Source organism: Vicia villosa, linkage group LG6 (assembly GCF_029867415.1).
Source record: "Vicia villosa cultivar HV-30 ecotype Madison, WI linkage group LG6, Vvil1.0, whole genome shotgun sequence".
Classification (NCBI taxonomy): Eukaryota; Viridiplantae; Streptophyta; class Magnoliopsida; order Fabales; family Fabaceae; genus Vicia; species Vicia villosa.
The window spans coordinates 24,067,734-24,087,172 of NC_081185.1; the positions used below are offsets into that span (position 1 = coordinate 24,067,734).

Genomic DNA, 19,439 nt, shown 5'->3' on the forward strand with positions numbered 1-19,439 from the left:
TTTTTTTTGTTGATTTTGCTTCCATCAATTATCTTGATCTCACTCACATAAACATTCATCGATTTTCTTTTTCAATTTTATTCGTTAAACTGTGAAATAATCGATTCGAGTAAGTTAACCTAATCGATTATTCCCCACAGTTCGAAAACGAAAGCTTCACTGTCACATGTAAGTTCTGTTTGAACTTTTGTTTACACCAAATGGTCGCATAGCGGAGTGGATATCGCGTTAGACTCCGAATCTAAAGGTCGTGGGTTCGATTCCCACTGCGATCATATTCTTTTTCTTTTTTTGTATTTGCAAAATCGTTTCTATGATGAATTCTTGAATGAAGATGTGTTTGGTTTATGTTTGAATGTTTTTAATGGAAAAGCATTATTTTCTTTAACTCAATGCAAACAATGTTGCATAAAAGTGATTAAGTATACAGTTTTTGTGCAAAAGACATACCTAATTTTAACATGTTACTCAGTCAGTGTATCCAAACATGTCCTTAATAACACAAACAGGTCCCCCTCCTCTCATTCTGGCATTATCCAAATAGGCCTGTAGGTTGGGCAAGTATCTTATCTGTAAATGTCTAGATTCATCATGTATCTGAATCTGAAATGAATGTGATACAAGTTGTTATATAACATAATTAGGGCACGTGGTTTATGTCGAATTCACAGTAGTCAATAGCGGCGCTATAGTAGAGCGGAGGCCAACCGTTATGGATAGCGGAGCAGAACTGTTCCAGGTCCGTAGCGGTTTCTGGCCCGTTATTCTTTTCCCCTTTAAAAAACCGAAATTACTCCTTATATTTACAATGTCTTAAGGGTAATTTTGGGTTTTTCAATCAAATTTGAGCTGAGACTCAACGTTAATCTCCTTCATAGTCATTTATACACTTCAAGATTTATGTGTGCTTTTATTTTTGAATATTTTGAGTTGAGTTATTTGTCTAATTTTACATTAAATATATGTTTATAATTATTATATGTAATGTCCGAAAAAATGATCAAATAGAGCAGTTATATCTCTGTACGCTATCCCGTTATTCCACTTTTGGAGTAGCCGCTCCGCAGCTATTCGAAAATGACTACTCTGATCGAATTGATGAATCTGTTGAACTATTGTGTCAGCCCTCTTAGCTTGTGTATTATTCTTCAATATATGCATTTATGCAAACTTGTACAAGATTCTCAGACAATTGTTTGTGAGCAATAACATAACACAATGAAGAATAGAACATTACTCTGAAAAGGGTCCGGATTGAAATTTATACCCTTAAAAAAATTTGAAGAATTTATTGCTCAAATCCTATTAGTGAACGCAATAGCAACTAGGAGCCGCTTCAACTGCCATCACGGACAGCAGCTAGTACGCCAAAAGTGTCGCACCGAACATTAACCTCCGCTACGCTATTCCGTTTTAGCCCACTATTGATAACATAGTGTGTGAGATATAATACTAATAGTGAATGCACATGAAGAGATAGCATACAAATAGTTAATGCCTATGTGTTTATACTGTCTAATGAAAGCAATTTCAAAGGTGTTATAGGCTGAAGATGCATTTTGACCTTTATATCAAGATTATGACCCCAAATATTTCTTTGTTACAGCTGTAATAGAAGGAAGACATGAATTGGGTTCAGCGAAAGATCCACCTTTACAACGTTACTTTCGGGCTTTATATGTTGGATTGGTGGGAGCGTTGTTCATTTAGTATCCTTTATTGCATTTTCTTCTACATAGATTTTTGACAAAAGAGTTGAGCAATTTTTTTGATCCATATCCTATCATGTATGTTTTGGTAGTGCTTGTTTATAGTTCCTTAACTATTACAGATATTTTGGTGATTGTACTAATGTGTTTCGTAGTTCGGTACATTACCCGGTTCTTCAAGAGGTAGTTCATTTTCACTCTTCTCATCCATCTTTTTTATCACCAGTACTTCAGATTAAAGATGTGTTATGTGTATGGTGTCCAATGTGCATCAGTGATCGCCACTGTCATCCACCTATTTAAAGTGTGTATTATTCAAATGTCAGGTACATTCTGCCACCTATTTAAAGTGTGTATTATTCAAATGTCAGGTACATTCTGGGTATTGTTTAAGTGTCGGATATCGCATGCAAGAAACCAAATCATTCTCGGGAAGATGACAGATGCCAATGCAGATCTTGTAGCTGTTTGATATGGACAGATTTAGGAGTTTCTTAAAGCTGTCAAAAAAGTTGGGATGTTCATATATGTGATATTTATTTTCTTATAAGCTTGTTTTGCATTTGCGTTTTTGACACTGTAATTATTATTGGTAATGTTCATTATTAAACTTTTTTAACACTTTTTTTTTAAGAACATTTTGAACATTTCAAATTATTGGTTGATGTTGTCCAATTTGCTTGATGTTGTCCAGCTTCTCATGACTAGTTTGTTACGGTGACAGCATTGCCAATAATGAAACCTTTTCATTCCTAGACTTTATCATAGGAATAGTAGCAACTAGCAAGCAACCACATAACTTTTTCATACCTAGACTTTATCATAGGAATAGTAGCAACCACATATTGGCTCAATGCGTCTGTATGAAAGCCTTTTAAAAGGGAGAGCAATTGGCTTTTTGATTGGTTTTTCTCTAGGAATGCCACCATGGGAATTACTTTAATGCCAATTGATAGATTCCAACGGGAATGTTATACTAAAAATGAGGAAGAATCCCTTTTGATTATGACAAGGGCAACACTTCAAGGGATTGTCATCCTTCTAATATCATAAGACTCGATTCCTTTACTAATCCACCTATCTATTTATAAGCAATATTGTCTTATTTGGTCTAAGTAACTCTCAAAAAACTACTAATAAACCATTAATTAATTAACTAACTAACTATTTCGGAAACGGAATATCTACATATTCAACCCAACTATGCATAGTAATAAAATTATCCAACATATATAATCAACCCATATGAGATTCAAGGTACACTTTTTTTTATCTTTATTTTTCACTTTACTCATCTTGGACTCTGTAACTAACTTGGGCGTGGAGTGCTTAACTTGCAGGTCTACCCAACGTCACCGTATCGGGGATCAACACCACTGCTTCAAGAATCCAACGTTGTACATCAATATCAATTCTACTTCTCGTGTATAACAAATGTGTCGTATGTGGGAATCGACATCAAATTCCAGTGAAATTTTACGATCAATTCCCGTTTGATCCAAAGCCAAATCACAAGGAAATTACATATGAAGCTCATTTCATTATCAACTTTGTGGCATAATTCATTTCCTCCAACTTTCCCGATCCAACTACCAGTTTTGATGGTTGTAATTAAGAAGAACTCGAAGGAAACCTTATGACAGAGACGATCCTTTCGTTATCACCAGATATCACCCTATTTGAAAATGAAATAGGAAGAATCTACAGATTAAGGCCATCGCGGTTGGAGAAATAAGCCTCTGCCGTAAATTCAAGATCCTCCTTTATCATAACGATATGCAGTATCTCTTTGAGAAACATAATCTTCAATGGAAGTTGACAGATCCGAATAGAGCTTGAGATGAACTCGAAAGTAGATCTCCAATACACTAGCCAAAATAGAAGGATAAAGGAGACCCCATGGATCCAACAGATTCGTCGACCTCCTAAGGAAGAAGACATATCAGAATCTACTCTTACTGTCGGGCCATGTGAATGACAAATACAACAACTCAAACCAATGAGGTGCCTTTTCTTAAGGTCAAAGTCGTGAGGGCTCTCACACCCAAAAAGGACGATACCTTGTAGCCATAGTGACACGATCTTGAGATCGATCAGTACAAAAACTATTGCTCCAAGCAACTCACTTCGGCACCGAGGGAGGCAATATTATAAAGAAATGTAGATCCGTGATTTTGAGTGAAACACCAGATACAAAAACACGCATGTATTGAGCCTCGTGACTCATCGTAATGAGAAGAAGCGGAAAAAAATAAAGCCCATTAGCTCATGTTCCATCGAAGGTAAAACCGATTTCCAGATGGTCATGTGTGGACCTCTTAGTGTCGATTGTCTAAGCGACACCTGCCAATCTCATTTGTGCATAAGACAAATATCTCTCGAGATCCATCAAAATTCAAATAAATAAATATTTTTCCTAAAAAATGTTGCACACGCAAATAATATAATAATCCTCAACAATATGACATAGATTTTATTTATGAAACAATATCCCACTAGGCATAACGTACTTAAAGCGCAACTGGTGATCCCCCTTTTAGGAACTAGCAATTCCAAGAGCGTAGGCGGTGAAGTCTAGGAGACGTCCACCCCGAACTAGGATAAAACTTGGGGGAAGGGACATGAACCACATCTTTTTTCAGGGATACTAGCACCAACTCCCCTTGATTGGGACAAGTAATGATAAGCATAATAGTTACACTAGTTCCCTTTGATTGTGACGGGTAACTTTGAAGCTTGGTAACTACTCTAACGCTCATCGATCAGGACAACAAAGTTTAACAATAACAAGAAAATGTAAAGGTACAACACCATGTGTATATTAAACATAAAATGAAATCAAGTCTCTCCATCTTGAGGAGCTGCACCTTCATCCTCCACCAAGGCTCCATCATGAACGACCTTGAGTTGGTCAAGTTATGAACGAGGAATACATATATCCGGACAAAGCCTTTCCAGCTAGTCGACAGCTTGTTCGAAGGCCCCATACACCCTTTTAAGAATTTTCTTGAGGGCCTTATCAACCTTGTTCCTGAATCCAACCACTCGTCCCTCATGGGCTTCACGCTCCTTAACCTGAGACTCCTTCTCTTGTCAAAGAGTTTCTGCAGCCTCGGCATTATGAGATTTCATCTCCACAACAACAATGTTGGCCTCCTCCTAAGACTTCTTCTCTATTTCTAGAGAATATTCGAGCTCAACAATCTTAGAAGCAAGAGAAGAAGGGGGTCCATGAACTTTCGCCTTCTCTTGAAGAAACTCTGCCCGACTTGCCTTCTCCTAAAGAGCCAACACTTCCAGATGAAACTTAGGTTTCTCTTGTTCATCAGCCTCACATTTTTCGTTAGAAGTATCCCTCTTTTTGAAAGGATTACCCAGTCTAAAATAATTCCCTGGCCACCAGTAGCCAGGGAAAATAGTGAAGTAATATAATAAATGAAGAAAGTGGAACTTGAGAAGAGTTCTATATACTTCGCTTCAGGAAGGTTCTGAAGGTAAGTAAGATCCTTTTCAGAGATTGTAGCAAGTGCCTCTTGAGAAGTTCGGGGAATCTGTAATTGAAAAATAACCGACAGCTTGAGCAAGGGAGTGGCTTACTTGGAAGCAACACCTTTAGACAATCGGGTTAGTTTACACAAATATGATAGGGTTTCAGAAATTTTTGGGGGATATCAGATCTCAGCCCACAGGTTTTGTCAGATTTGGTGATGGATTTAAAGGTGAAATTAAAGGATTTGGAAAGTTGGTGTATGATGGCTCTCTTAGTATGGAAGATGTTCTTCTTGTGAAGGGACTAACTGTTAATCTTATTAGCATTAGTCAGTTGTGTGACCAAGGATTGTTAGTAAATTTCCCAAAGTCACAATGTTTAGTCAAAGATGAAAAAAATGATATTTTGATGAAGGGTATAAGGTCTAAAGACAATTGTTATCTGTGGGAACCTCAAATAATTGCATATTCTTCCACATGTTTGATAACCAAGGAGGAAGAAGTGAAGTTATGGCACCGGAAGCTTGCACACCTTCATCTCAAAAGAATGAAGGAAGTCATATATGAAGGAGCTATTAGAGGAATTCCAGAACTCAAGATTGAGGAAAGGAAAGTTTGTGGTGAGTATGAGATTAAAAAGCAAACCGAGATGTCACACCCATTGTTGAAACATCATACCACTTCCAGAGTGCAGGAACTTCTTCATATGGATTTAATGGGACAAAGGCAGATAGAGAGCTTGGGTGAAAAGAGGTATGTATATGTGGTTATAGATGATTTTTGTGGGTTTACATGGTGTTAGCTGAAGATTTCGTCTTGTAATATTTGTCCTTCGAAGAAGTGGAAAATCGAAGGAAAGATGGTTACCGATGGCCATCCCTTAAAAATAAAAGAATGGCTACTGATGGCCATGCTTCGAGAATAAAGATTTCTAAGTTCGTTATGAAGATAATGAATACTGAAAGCTAGTGAAAGTATGTGTCTTCGGGGACTTAGACAAAATTTATAAAATATATTCAAGTATTACTACTTAGCGTGTTTTCTTAGTGTTTTTAATACACTGCCACGCGTCGAAGACGAACTCAGGCGGGAAGATTTGAAATTCGAAGACGGTTTCGTAACTGTCCAAGTAACAGATGGCGTCGTTGGAAGTTCTTATGAGAGACGTGGCAGCAGATTAGTGTAGGACCGTTAAGGTCGAAACTAGTATAAATAGGAGTCTTAATGTTAGGATTCTGTGTGTTCATTTTGTACAAATCACTCATATATTTACTCAAGTATCAAGTGTTAAGAGAAAGAGTTCGCTGAGAAAATGTACGTATGACACCACCACTTTAATACATGTGTATTATCTTTCGTTTTCAAATATCTTTCAGAATTACTGCATTCCATTTACTTCTTGCCATTTACATTTCTGTATCTTTACTTTAATGTCATTTACTTTCGAATTACTTTCATGTTATTTACTTTCAAAGTCTTTAACGTTTCTGCATTCTAAGATTCTTTACGTTTTAACAGTCCTTTTAGTTTCATATGTTATGTTACTTATCTTTTCATTGAAATCATACTTACATATAACAAAGTGATTATCAAGATTACTTGTTCTTTAATCGAACAACGCTTATTGACGAAGACGAATCATGAATATGGTTCAAATGAACATTGATAACAATCTTTTTGACTATGTGTCCTAGGATCAATCTAGTCGATCCTGCGAGTAACCAAATCATATTTATTATAGTTTGGATCAGGAGCGGATCAGGAGCGATCAGGATCAGTGCAGGGGGTGATCAAGATCCCCCACAAGGTTCAGGATCAGGAGCGGCAAAATCGACTTCCACTCAAGGAACACGGGATACAACGGGTCCAAATGGATCGAGACCTGCAGATAATCCCCAGGCTATGCCTGAAAATAATACAGGACCCTCAGGGACTATTCCAGTTTCAGTGTCGACAACCGCACCCTCATCCACAAGTGCAGAGCATGTACCGTTTTCCTCGACAAATGCTGCAAACAATTTGTTTGGTCAAGGCACGAATTCTGCTTTCGAATGGAGACCAAATAATCCATATGGAATGCCATACCAATATGGAACAGGCGTACGAGTGGCAGGACCTATATATGCCCCAACTAACAATGCGACATTTTCACCGAATGTTAGTTCAATGGGTCGAAGTGCACACAACACTAGTTTTTCTACCCGGATGCCCCACTTTACCACAAATAACCAAGCAGCATTTCGACAAGAAATGGATGCAAGCAACCATGATATGCTAGGGGCTTTGGCCAGAGAATTGACTTCAATTTTAAACTCACTAGTGACAAATATTGCTACTACAAATAGGGAAAACGTGGAGACTTTCCAAAAGATATCATCTCAAATGAATCGAATGGCAGAGTTCATGGGAGTAACACCACCTAGAAGGAAATACAAACAGCCTTCGAATCAAGAAGAGAGGCCCATTATGGAACGTGTACAAGATATAGTTCCGTTATCTAGGACAGCCACTAGGGATGTAGGCCCCTCACGAAGAACAGAGACGATCAAAGGAACTCCAGTAATTAACTTAGAGGTTTCAAATCAAAGAACCGTCCCCGTTCGACAGGAAACGGAGGAAGAGCGACCCAGATTAAGGGTTGTGGGTAGGAACGAACACCCAGATGAGGTTGTCCAAAGAGTCAGAAGAGAAAATCTGGCCACAGAAAATAACTTAACTACCATGATAGAAAGGGTTATGGCCAATAATGGCCTTAGTACTGGACTTAGACGTCCAAATTATACATCCCCTATATCAGATTATATCATGCAGACAGAATTGCCTAGGGGCACTAAGGTACCCAAATTTACAAAATTTTCAGGCGAAACTAATGAGTCAACGGTGGAACATATTGCTAGATATTTGACAGAAGCAGGAGACTTTGCAGGAAACGAGGATTTAAGGATCAAATATTTCCCTAGTTCACTGACAAAGAATGCCTTCATTTGGTTTACTACTTTGCCACCAAATTCGATAGATGCGTGGGCATACTTAGAAAGGCTGTTCCATGAGCAATTCTATATGGGCCAAACTAAGATAAGTTTGAAAGAATTGGCCAGTATTAAGAGAAAATTCACAGAAACAATTGATGACTACTTGAATAGGTTCCGTCTGTTGAAATCAAGGTGTTTTACAACAGTCCCAGAGCATGAACTTGTCGAGATGGCTGCGGGTGGTCTAGATTATTCAATAAGAAAGAAACTAGATACCCAATACCTTAGGGACATGGCCCAATTAGCAGACAGGGTTCGACAGGTCGAACGTCTGAAGGCAGAAAAAGTTAGGACAAATAAAAGTTATAAGAAGGAAAGGGTAGCGTACGTCGAAGCCGAGGACGCTGATGATGAGTCTTTCAATGACTCATATATCCCTGAAGAAGTCGAAATAGACTTGGCTGAGTTGAAAGAGGCGCCACCTTATGCCTGCAAATTGCTAAATCCTGCAAATGGAAAAAACCCAGTAGAAAACGATAAGAATGATAGGTTCCCTAAGAAAACTTATACATTCGACGTTACCAAGTGTGATGAAATATTTGATTTACTGGTAAAAGATGGCCAAATGATACTACCTCCAAATTCCAAAATTCCTCCGTTAGAACAACGGAAGAAAAGAGGGTTTTGTAAATATCATGGTTTTTTAGGCCATAAAACTTCTCAATGTTTTCTTTTCAGGGATCTAATTCAAAATGCTATCAAAGATGGAAGGTTGAAGTTTGCTGACAAGACCAAGAGTCACATGAGGGTCGACACCAATCCCCTGAACATTGCTGACGCTAGCCTCTGTGAGGTAGAAGATATCAACATGGTGGAGGCATCTGAAGTCGAAGTTGTGGAAACTAAAACAATGTTCAATGGAAAGCAGGCTACTGAAAGCCTAAATGGTGACATAGTCTTCAATACTGATGTTGAAGAATCTTCCAAGACAGAGATAACTGAAGCATCGAAGGAAGAAAACAGTGAGGCCACTGAAGACCTCATGATGAAACTCCAGAAAATCCAAATCTCTGAAGTTCCTCCAGCAGTGGTTAACATGGTCAGCGCCAGACGCCCAGTGTCTGAGTTTGGCGAACTAGAGACGTGGCTGACGAGGCAAAATGGGGGCATCGAAGTTCCTCCAAAAGCTGAGAGCCTCAAAGACTACCTCTGGAATTGCCATGAGAGAAATGGTGGTAAACAATGGATGTGTCCAAGGTGTTCGATCATGCTGAATCGAAGGGTCGAAGCCAACTTCGAAAGGGCTCGACGTGAAAGATGGGAACACCCAGGAAGAGAGCCAAATCCCCTACTACAACTGTACCCAAGGATGGAGGAAAGCTTAGTAGGATTTTTGGTCAGATGCCACAAAGGAAATACTGAAGTTGCTCTGTGCCCAAGATGTGGGGCAGTCTATGATGAAATGCTAGCACGATCATTCGAACGTGTGTACTGCTACATGAGTCGAGAAACTCAGGGGTTGCGTCCTAACCTGTACGGTTTCGACATATGGACTCCAACAAAGAGGCCTGGTAGCCCACACCCCAGAGCTCGAAGGGTAACATTCAAAATCCCTGCAGATGCACCCAGGGATATGTGGGTGCAAGCTGATGCAAGAACCAACAAATGGCGAAGTTGGGACCAAGGAGGGAGAACTGCAATGGCATATAGGAAACAATTTCAAAGACCGAATCGAGAGGCGTATCGATTGGAGAATTATAAAGGAAAAAATCCTATGTCTCGGTCCCAGTGGAGAAGGCATCAGAGAATAAAAAAGGCTCAGAAGGAATACAGGCCAAGAGAAACTGGAGAATCTAGTAGCAACCAAGTCCCACACCAGGGGGCAAAGTCAAACAAACCTCCGGTGGAACGCAGATTATTCGAAGCTGAAAAACTCTTGGATGAAGAAGAAAAGATACGTTCAAATTCCTGGAAAGAAGAGGATAGAATGACAAAAGATTTTGAAAAGATTGAGGATGTTGGTTTTTCTGTTGAAGAAGATGAAGAAATGGGAATGAAAGGTTGTATAGAAGTGCAAGACCAAGTATTTAAAGGTTTAACGGAAACCATTTTTAAATCTTTTGGGTAAAACCCAAAGAACACGTGGCGGCTGGTGATTTAATCCGACGGCGGTCGAATGAATTAGCTTCACTCCTAGTATGTAGGAGTAATGATCAAGAAGTAAGGTCAAAAACGTGGGAATGTAAGTTATGAGAAGACATCTTTGAAAATGACAAGACGTTTCGGGAACAGGGTCATCAATGATTATGACGTTAGTCAGCAGTCTTGGAACTCTCAAAGATCAATAAGAGACGAAATCTTATGATGACAAGAAACGCCTATTTCTGTTGATTTTCGAAACAGGCATTTATTGGGGGCAATTTGTTAGCTGAAGATTTCGTCTTGTAATATTTGTCCTTCGAAGAAGTGGAAAATCGAAGGAAAGATGGTTACCGATGGCCATCCCTTAAAAATAAAAGAATGGCTACTGATGGCCATGCTTCGAGAATAAAGATTTCTAAGTTCGTTATGAAGATAATGAATACTGAAAGCTAGTGAAAGTATGTGTCTTCGGGGACTTAGACAAAATTTATAAAATATATTCAAGTATTACTACTTAGCGTGTTTTCTTAGTGTTTTTAATACACTGCCACGCGTCGAAGACGAACTCAGGCGGGAAGATTTGAAATTCGAAGACGGTTTCGTAACTGTCCAAGTAACAGATGGCGTCGCTGGAAGTTCTTATGAGAGACGTGGCAGCAGATTAGTGTAGGACCGTTAAGGTCGAAACTAGTATAAATAGGAGTCTTAATGTTAGGATTCTGTGTGTTCATTTTGTACAAATCACTCACATATTTACTCAAGTATCAAGTGTTAAGAGAAAGAGTTCGCTGAGAAAATGTACGTATGACTCCACCACTTTAATACATGTGTATTATCTTTCGTTTTCAAATATCTTTCAGAATTACTGCATTCCATTTACTTCTTGCCATTTACATTTCTGTATCTTTACTTTAATGTCATTTACTTTCGAATTACTTTCATGTTATTTACTTTCAAAGTCTTTAATGTTTCTGCATTCTAAGATTCTTTACGTTTTAACAGTCCTTTTAGTTTCATATGTTATGTTACTTATCTTTTCATTGAAATCATACTTACATATAACAAAGTAATTATCAAGATTACTTGTTCTTTAATCGAACAACGCTTATTGACGAAGACGAATCATGAATATGGTTCAAATGAACATTGATAACAATCTTTTTGACTATGTGTCCTAGGATCAATCTAGTCGATCCTGCGAGTAACCAAATCATATTTATTATAGTTTGGAAGACTAGCGGTTGTTTACCGGAAATCACCGTAAACAAATTGGCACGCCCAGTGGGACAGTGTCAAGCGGATTGTTTTAATCAATTGCTTTATTTTTGTCTAGACAATATCAAGACCTTGTATGAACCTTAGGAACGGTAAATTAACGAACAGTGCACAACCGATTCCCAAACGAAGGTACAACAAGAAAATGGTCGTTACGGCCAGTACAGGGGGTGATCAAGATCCCCCACAAGGTTCAGGATCAGGAGCGGCAAATTCGACTTCCACTCAAGGAACACGGGATACAACGGGTCCAAATGATGAATGGATATTTCTGGGTTACTCTTCAAACTACAGAGCTTATAGAGTGTTTAACTCCAAAACTAGAATTACAATGGAACCCATATGTATGGTGATTGATGATTCAATCATTGAAAGAGAAATAGATGTCGAGGAAAATGTTGGCACATCTTCTGTTAAGGATAATGAGGCATGGAGAAAAGTAATATGTGGGTTCAGAAGCATTAAATCAGATAACTCTCAAGTTACTTCAAGTACCTCTATTAGAGTTCAGACAAAACAATTCAAGAAAATCACTACAAGAAACCTTAATGAAGAGGACATCACTGAATTAAATAAGGAAATATCAAATTCTTGTCTTATTTATAAACTTGATCCAAGGATGAGGCCTATTACTTAAGAAAATGAGATCTTAAAATATATAATTGGAACATGGTTTTATGGTGTGCTCTACTCTCACAACACAAAATTTGTGCTGAAAGAGTTTTGCAATGCAAAGTGGGATAGTTGTGCTGATGGATGTTTCTCTTTGAGAAACAATATGATTTTATGGTTCAATAAGAAACAAATATGTGCTTCTTTGTGTACGACAGAAGCTAAATATGGTGAGACAAAAAGAAGTTGCTCACTACTAGTATGGATGAAACAGATAGTGAAGGAATATAATGTCAAGCAGAATGCCATGACATTACATTAATTGTGAAGATCTAAATTCTATTAGATGTCTCATTCAACATGGCTGAAACAAGAACTTTGAAATTTATAATCAACTCATCAGGAATCCTGTTGAAAGCAAGGTTGTTATTTTGGAGCATGAAGACTCTAAGGAACAACTCACTGTTATGTTTATTAAAGTCTTATATGCAAATAAATAAGCAGTAGGCTGGGAATATGCAGCATTAAGGAGTTATAGTAATTATAGGTGTGGAGGATTGCAATAAATTCTATGTTCTTCTTCTATTTTCCCATGCATTATGAGCCTAAGCAAGTTGTTTTCAAGATAAAATGACTAATTTAAAGAAGACATGTTATAATGTAGTGACAAGGGAGTTCGGTGTCAACACTCCTAACAAAGTTCTAACATGCTAGAAAATCATAATATATCAATGTTGAAAATCAATGTGTCTACACTTCCATGTACGTGTGGGTAATGTGAGAAAGCCGTTAATAAAACACATCACAACAATGCGTTTCAAACTAACACATCACAACAGTGGAGGAAGTTGTTTTGTCTAAGTAATAAAGTACTAGATTGATGTATTCAGAGTTTGGTTTTGAATGCAATAAATAATGTTATTTAATTTAAGAGAATTTCTTTGCCAACCTCCCTACCTTCTAGTCCACCTCTGGTGAAAACCCCATACTACCCCTGACTTCGGAAATTAACTTCCGAAATGCAAGAAAAAGGTGTTTTCGGAGATGCATCTCCGGATGCTCAAGCTCAACTATCTGGCGTGAGAGTCGTGGTTGATGCTGATGGTTCTGAGACTGAGTGGGATGAGGATTGGTATCAGTATCTTCATTCGGAGGAGTTCGCTCGTCGGGCAGAATAATGTGTTTTTGTTTTGTTTGATGTGTATTTTGTAACGCTCGTCGGGCAGAATAACGTGTTTTTGTTTTGTTTGACGTGTTTTGTTTTGTTTTGTTTTGATTTCGGATTGTATCTTTCGCACAGTGTTTTTGGATTTTATTTATCATATTAGTATTTTCTGTTTATATGTCGCTTATTTTATTTGCCGTTTTTTATTTATCATAAAAAAAAAAGCTTTTTGAGAGCGAGAAAGTTTTTGTATGGTATCCTAAGCATAACATGACACCATTGTTCAAGAGTAAACTATCTGATATTTACAGAAAAGTTGGTGCTAGAAATATCTCTGAGTCACTATCCAAAGAAGAATCATCTGTTGTGAATGATGATGTTGAACTCGAGCATGTTGATCCAAATAATATTCTCAACTTAAGGGGGTTGGTTAAGCTTATTCTTGGTTTTCTTGCATGTTGTAGCCTGAAAATGGAACAAAGTAAGAGACATGAAGTTGTTCAAAGTCTTGTCAACTTGAGTTTCCGCGAGACAAAGGAGCCAATCAATGTAAGCTATAGTTTATCATTATCATCAGGGGACGTCATTACAAAAAAATCAAACAAATGGGTGCGCTGGGAAAGTCAAAGTTCTATGTTTATAATCCAGAAGATGGATAGTGTTCGCGGCGATGAAATGAAACATGCTTCAAATTTCTCTGAAGCACTATCTGAAGGCGTTTTACGCGAGAATCATGATCATGTCGCTTATTTAATATATGTCGTTTATTTGTTTTTTTTTCAACAGGAGCGAGAGCCGTTGAAAATGCGAGACTGTTTTAGATAAAACATAAAAATAAAAAAAAACACAGCTGCATAATTCGGAAGTTCATCTCCGAAGACACCCTCCATGAGGTGTTTTCGGAGATGCACTTCCGAATTGTGGAAATTTTTAAAAAAAAACATGCGCTTCAGAAGTTCATTTTCGAAGCAGGGGTATTTTGGAATTTTCGCTGGGGTGACCCCCATAGGGAGGTGGCTAAAGAAATTTTCTAATTTAAAGACTAAAATAACAGTTTAATAGTCATGCTCTATTAATATAAACATGAATTTATAGATAATTATGATAAAAGTTAACAATTATTAATAAACTACATGGATGTAATTAATTAACCGTATAAATTTTGTATGAATCATTTTAAATATGAATCGGTTATAAAAAGAATATTAATAAATTTAAAAAAAGAAAAAAAGACTGTTGTGATCACAAAAATAGAATTGCTTTTGTTACATGGCTGCAGACACCAAAGATCTCAAGTGTGAAAGTGATTTTGAAATAAAGGAATAAAGGAATAAGTGTAACTAATGTCGGTCACATAGCTTCATCTTTTTTTAATAAAGGAATAACCCTTTATTATTAATTTCACTAAATTAGAATAATTTCAAGTCGGTTGAAATTAGCAAGAGCATCTTATTCAATTAAAATAAGTTTATATACCTATGCATTGAGATACTTTTGGTTTCATTTTCAATTCTTAAACTATAAACTTTAGCCACTGTTTTTTTTGTTGTTGATAATTTAAGTTTAAAATGTTATATATTTGATTATTTGAGTTAAATATTAATTATAATATTTAATTAATATTTTATTTGAGAATATGGAAAAAAACTCCTATTTGGTTTGATAAAGAGTTCTGAAGAAAAAGGTTAGAGACATCATGGTTGGTGAAAGTCCTTTATTCGAAAACCTTTAAAGGAGGGTGGTTTCTTTATTCACTAGAGTTTGGGGACCGGATTTATACTCGACAGTAGTGGATTCCTGATACGCTTTTGTGATTTTTATGGCTCAATGTAGAGTGTTACAAGGTCATATATTAATAGAGAGTGGAATACATGATATATATTCTGATTTTGACAGAGCTTTGAATGATCTTAGAAGCGTCATTCTAAATTTTGACCTTAGTGATTTTACTAACAATAATATTGTTCTCCCAAAAGCACAACGTTTTTGACGAGTGCTATTTTTAGTAAAAGTGTTTAGGACATATACGTAAAGTTTGATATGACCACAAGACAAAAATTAGGCTTTTAGTTATTATTTTCGCTTTGCTATCCTATTGATGGCCTAGACCAACATATGTCAATGGTAGAGTATCATACAATCCTTAAATACTGTCTTATGATTCTCTTATTCCTTATTGATGAGGTTTTTCCTATTTGTCGCAAGACGTGTTTGGATACTATTTCGGACCGACGCAAGGTCCAAAAAACAAAGGCGGCCAATAACAAAGCGTGAAAGTGCCATGCGAGAGATATGTAAGCTATTTTTCTGCGTGTCACGGAATACCCCTCATAAGGAAGTACTGGACCACTCTCCACTGCATCGGATGCATCGGAAGTACTGGACCACCATCACAAACACTAAATTCATCTTCTTCGATTCTCATCTAGTTTCATAGAAGAATACATATAAAAAAAATACTCGTGTAATGTCTTTAGCAAGTAGATGCAAGCATTTTGACATTTAAGTTAGTGGTAATCACGAATGAAATATTCAAATACATTTTCTAATCCTAAAATATTTCATTCGTGATTACCACTTGTACGTCCGAGATATACATCTCGGGTAATCTACCAAGCCACCCAAACACTTAAGCCATCCGCCCTTACTAGGCCTCACGCTTGAAGGGCCATGTACATCCGGGATATGCATCCCGAATTAATCACAAGACACCCAGTACCGATATCAACTGAGCTGCCCAAATAGAAGCGACTGTAATAGCAAGAAACATTAACATCTATGATAATCAATGTTTTGATGACCTAAGACGATTAAAATCACTCAATCAACATCATACACTATAAGTAGGCAGCTCCAAAAATTCAATATTCACCATGGATTTTTTCGAACAGCTTCGGGAAAGTCATCACATTATTCTTGAAAAACATTACTAATTTAAGGGTCAAAATGCTTGCATGTTTTTTTTCTTATCCCTCTTCTATCGTGAAACCAGGATAGAGAACATAAGAATTCTTGACTAAATTTATAATTACATCTCAATTCAATTTTATTTGTGTGAATAAGAAAAATTCATTTCAAATTATAAAGAAGAGTAATTGTTTTTTTAACAATTAATAATATAATATAAGAAAACAAATTTATATTTCTCAATATAAAAGTTATAGGAGATATCATTAGAAAAAGAGTGAAAATTTAGCAAGTAGATTTTATTATTTTATTTTTTTTAATAAAAACAAATTTATATTATCATTAATACTGAGTAGAAAAGATACTGAACCCGAAACATAGAATACGTTCAACAAAATCTACACAACAACTAAATGAGTTTGAAACCAGTTATAAAATGACGAAACTCTTCCCCTCTCAAGTCAATAGCTTGCCATATCCATGATATTACTTTGATACTTGTAATAACGTTGTCTATTACACACAAACCATGGTTGAATATATAATTTAATAAAGAAAACCTAAAGCTAAAGATGCAAGTTGACATGTGCCAATTGAGACAAAATATCACAGAACATTACCGCATGTTGCTGCATGATTTGCGAGTTGCTTGCAGCTAGCAATAATCTCATTCACATTTCTTTTTCTCACACACAACCCAATAATTTTCATTTTCACTAGATTTTTCTTAGGTGGAATCCACACAAAGCAAGACATTTTTTTTAAAATTTATTTTTATGTAATAATCCAAATTCATTAATCATCGGTTCAAAAGGAGGAAACCTAATTAAGTACAATAATCTATGGTATTATTGGTGGTTTATCAATCATATATATGATAAGAGATGTCGACAACTTTGTTTTTAAGTGCAGAGATAAATCATTTTTTAATCCTTAACTTTGCATGAGAAAATGACTTTGCAACTGTGGACTTGTAAGGATTTCTTTGACCAAACTTTGTAGGCCAAATGTAAAAGGAAAAATATAGTAAAAATTTATTTTAGTTTTTTCATTAATATATTTGGAATAAAATGAGGGTGTGTTTTATTTAACTTTATGCGATTCTTAAAAAAAATTAATTATATTAATTTTAATAATAAAATTAACATCATTTAATAAAATTATTCAATAATTATAAATAGTAAAATTATTCAATATTTATTAATAAAATTAATAAATAAAAAATAAAAAATAATGTATTAAAATTATTAAATAAAATACAAAGAAAAGAGACAAATAGAGAGAATAAATAGTGTATATATATTACAAAAAATATATTTTAATATAATTAAAATTTTCAAAACTGAAAGATTAAAATGTACTATATATGGGCAGTAGTATAGCCTAGCGAATCTGCACACGCTTTTAGGCTCAACTCTTATTTTCTTTGTATTTCTTAATTTAATAGTTGTTTTTTTAGACAAAATTGATAAAAAGAGAGTGTGAAAACTAAAACAAATAATAACTACTGACTCAGTCTAATTAATTATCTCTCTTATGGAACAAACTTTATGATTATTTATATATTATTCACATGTATCTTGCGATTAAAATTTTTGTCGAGATTTCTTAAAATTCGTGGCTCCGTCAAAAAACGTATAAGAAAAAGTTAAATTGATATTGTTGGCTTGTCAAAATCAAATTCTCCATTTATATAACTTACCCTTTTAATTTATTTTACACGCTTTACTTTTAAATGATCTCTCTTATTTTATATAAATAGTATACCCAAGCTCTATCCATATTATATCTATATAATACTCGCTAGATTCTTATTCTCACAAATCACAACCAAACCTCAAAATCTCAACCCTCACACATGGCTACAAAGTTTACTCTTCTTTTCCTTCTCCTAACTCTACTCTCCATTACAACATCAACACCAACAAGTTTCATCAAATCCTCATGTAGCACAACACAATACCCAACACTTTGTGTTGAATCTCTCTCTATCTATGCCTCAACAATCCAACAAGACCCTCACCAATTAGTCCAAACAGCCTTATCCCTTACTCTCAACAAAACTCAATCCACAAAAGGCTTTGTTACAATGTGCAAAAGCTTCAAAAATCTCAAACCAAGAGAATATGCTGCTCTTCATGATTGTGCTCAAGAAATAAGTGATAGTGTTGATAGGCTTAGCCGTTCTTTGAAAGAACTTCAACTTTGCAAGATCAACGGTCAAGATTTCAATTGGCATATAAGCAATGTTGAGACATGGGTTAGCTCAGCTTTGACTGATGAAAGCACTTGTGGTGATGGATTTGGTGGAAAAACACTTGATGGAAAAATCAAAGCCTCTATTAGATCTAGAATGGTTAATGTTGCTCAAGTTACTAGTAATGCTCTTTCACTCATTAATCAATATGCTGCTAATCACTTGGAGGATATTAAATAGTGTTATAGCATGTGAGACTTACTGTATTAATAGAAATGCCTTTAATTTATTTATAGCATGTTTGTCTTATTGTATTCATAAAAATACATTTTTAATCATTTCATAAAAAAAATATTAAATAATTATAATCTATTATATAAAAACTTAAAATTATCTATTTAATAATATCTCTAATTAAATATTTATTACATATTTAACCCACTCATTTATATAAACTAATTAATTATATTTGATTATGTAAATAAGAATATTTATATAGTTGATTAGTTAGATATTTCTCATTTGTAAAGATAAGCTAATGATCTTATTCCTATATCACCTTATTTATCATAATTATGAGCCAAATTATATAATATATTGACTATATATCTTTTACTTTATAAATAATCTACTTTAAAAATTCAAAATATTCATATTAATGTTTTTAAAAATACTTCATTTTAAGGTTATTTAGAAGGACCTCTTGAAATAAAACGGTGGCTATGCTTTGGTTGGATTTATAAATTTCAAATATATTTTAGGGTCCAGTTGGTAATATTAATAAAAAATATTTTGTAATTATTTAATGTTAATTAACAAATAATTATTAATACAGTAAGACAAACATTTATTGAAGGTCCTATATATTAAACATATATTGAAGCAGGATTTAGGTTCAACTCTCGCCTCCACCATATTTTTGAGTACTTTTCATGTTTTCTAATTTAAATAAAAAATTAATATAAAATAAA

At 35.4% G+C, this 19,439-nt stretch overlaps 1 protein-coding gene, 1 long non-coding RNA gene and 1 other non-coding gene across 3 annotated transcripts; all 3 read left to right on the forward strand.

The window, feature by feature from the left end:
* The first annotated feature begins 202 nt into the window (after window positions 1-202).
* On the forward strand, window positions 203-275 carry TRNAR-CCG (transfer RNA arginine (anticodon CCG)). Its single transcript has one exon. It is a non-coding gene; the product is annotated as a tRNA-Arg (tRNA).
* Window positions 276-1,631: 1,356 nt separating this feature from the next.
* On the forward strand, window positions 1,632-2,366 carry LOC131611345 (uncharacterized). The gene is made up of 3 exons (XR_009286865.1): window positions 1,632-1,709; window positions 1,832-1,892; window positions 2,081-2,366. It is a non-coding gene; the product is annotated as an uncharacterized LOC131611345 (long non-coding RNA).
* A 15,704-nt stretch (window positions 2,367-18,070) lies between these two features.
* On the forward strand, window positions 18,071-18,787 carry LOC131611346 (21 kDa protein-like). The gene has a single exon (XM_058883387.1). The coding sequence runs from the start codon at window positions 18,130-18,132 to the stop codon at window positions 18,706-18,708; it is 579 nt and encodes a 192-aa protein (XP_058739370.1). The 5' UTR covers window positions 18,071-18,129; the 3' UTR covers window positions 18,709-18,787.
* Window positions 18,788-19,439: the final 652 nt, after the last annotated feature.

What these genes read in the sequence shown, in the direction of transcription:
- LOC131611346 (XM_058883387.1), top strand. Translation starts at nt 18,130, where the DNA reads ATGGCTACAAAGTTTACTCTTCTTTTCCTTCTCCTAACTCTACTCTCC.